Genomic DNA, 2,216 nt, shown 5'->3' with positions numbered 1-2,216 from the left:
TGCTGGCTGGCATTATGAGTGAAGAAAATGAAAGCTTTTATTTGAACAAGTCAGTGACCGAGATGGAGCTCTTCCAAAACCTCGTGGACATAGACGTGACCGCAGACCGGACCCCGCTTCTGAGATTCTTCATTTGTCTGGTGTATTCGGTCGTTTGCGCTGCGGGTCTGATTGGCAACCTGCTGGTCCTCTTCTTTATCAGGGTCAAACAAGAAAGGAAGAAGTCCAGAGTGAACTTTTTCGTGTTCAATTTGGCCGTTACGGACCTGCAGTTTGTTCTCACCCTGCCCTTCTGGGCCGTGGACACTGCGCTGGACTTCAGCTGGCCTTTTGGATATGCAATGTGCAAAATCATCCTGTCCGTCACCGTGATGAACATGTACGCCAGCGTGTTTTTCCTCACCGCCATGAGCGTGACCCGCTACTGGTCGGTCGCTTCTGCCCTGAAGAACAGAACCGCGCGGAGATCGTGCTCCGCCAAATGGGTCTGCGCAATTATTTGGATACTGGCGACTCTGGCGACTGCGCCCACGTCGATTTTCTCAACAGTCACCAGCGTAACTGGAGAAAAACTGTGTCTGCTGAGGTTTCCAGGTGGACAGTACTGGTTAGCACTCTACCACATACAGAAAATCGTCGTAGGCTTTGTTTTGCCCATGTCAATCGTGTCCATGAGCTACATCATGCTGCTGCGCTTCATCCGCAAACGGAGTATGAAAACCAGCAACCCCAAACGCAGATCCCAAGTTACAAAATCTATCACCATCGTCGTGCTGTGCTTCTTTCTTTGCTGGATGCCAAATCATGCCATGACCTTGTGGAGCGTACTGGTCAAACTGAACGCTGCAAACTGGGATAATGCGTACTACACGGTTCATACGTATGTGTTCCCACTGACAGTGTGTCTGGCGCATACCAACAGCTGCCTCAACCCAATCATTTACTGCCTAATGAGAAAGGAGTTTAGGACCAAACTGAGAGGTCTGATACACAGAGGATAGTGGGTGTTTTGTCGAGTCCTGCCGATGATTTTACGCAGGGCGAAAGGTGTTGGCAGACAATGACGCGCTTTATGCGCACGCAGAAAACGAGCCAAAACAACCAGAATAAGCAATCAGGCCGAGCAACATCGTGTCAAGACTCAGAAACTTTTAGTTTTGATGAGTGTTTCTTGATTTTAAAGTCTACTACTCCATCTACTATTTTAAAGCGTAATGTGGCTGAATCGTTTAGCTTGTAGGGCTGGGCTCTATAGAATCACCTATTTTGTGTAAAAACTAGTCCAAATATGAACATTATGGCACAACAGCTGTTCACCAAAATGATCTATGATGTTTGTGAGTGTCTCTAGTTCAAAGTCCGCACGTAATTGCGCATGACAATATGCTTAGGTGTGCTGGTGGTGTTGAGTGGCTAAACGCCTTTTACATCCTTCGGTGAATGTCTTGGCAAATACTGTTAACAGCGTACACACAACCGCACTTAAAGTCTTCACCGGCTTGAAGCAAAGAGGTGAAAGTTGCAGGTCACGTGTTTCATTTTCTTTTTTTTAGACATCAATCATTTACAGGTGCAAAGAGACACAAAAGACAAACTGAAATATGATTGTTGGAAATACCGAGAAAAATGTATGTACTCTTTGTGTGTGTGCTAATAAAACTGTTCTTCAGTTGTCACGTGGGTCAGTTATCCTCACAACTAATGAAACGGGTGATCTGATTAGCAGGTGTTTACCGGTTTGACTCATGAGCAGCTGATGTGACGGTGAACAGAACATGAAAACAGAACTGCCGCCCGTCTCCTCGCCGCTTAATGACGGAAGCTGGTGATCTCAAATGAAGCGACTTTGTAATGGCTTTCCGTCCTCACTTACTCATCAGATGAAAAGAAGAGCCTCTCAATGAGCAGGTGTCAGGTAAATACAAGTTACACATTCATATCAGAGATTATGGCCTATTTTTGGATGAGCACTGGACAGCTGCTGACTGAATTGAACTAAATGTAAAATGTCGAATTAAAAAGAGGGAGACAAGTTTTTCTTTAATTTACTAATGCGTGTACACTTTTTTTTAATAATAATAATGGATTGGATTTATATAGCGCTTTTCAAGGCACCCAAAGCGCTTTACAATGCCACTATTCATTCACTCTCGCATTCACACACTGGTGGAGGCAGCTACAGTTGTAGCCACTGGGGCAGACTGACAGAAGCGAGG

General features: G+C 45.4%; 1 protein-coding gene across 1 annotated transcript; it reads left to right on the top strand.

The window, feature by feature from the left end:
- Positions 1–62: 62 nt before the first annotated feature.
- Positions 63–1,001, top strand: LOC102209679 (relaxin-3 receptor 1-like). Its single transcript, XM_005744012.1, has one exon. It carries the CDS (start codon positions 63–65, stop codon positions 999–1,001), a length of 939 nt encoding a protein of 312 aa, XP_005744069.1.
- Positions 1,002–2,216: the final 1,215 nt, after the last annotated feature.

The sequence above is a fragment of the Pundamilia nyererei genome, unplaced genomic scaffold (genome assembly GCF_000239375.1).
Source record: "Pundamilia nyererei isolate P.nyererei 1_Seehausen unplaced genomic scaffold, PunNye1.0 scaffold00137, whole genome shotgun sequence".
In the NCBI taxonomy this organism is placed as follows: domain Eukaryota; kingdom Metazoa; phylum Chordata; class Actinopteri; order Cichliformes; family Cichlidae; genus Pundamilia; species Pundamilia nyererei.
This window is presented reverse-complemented; position numbering and strand designations above follow the sequence as displayed.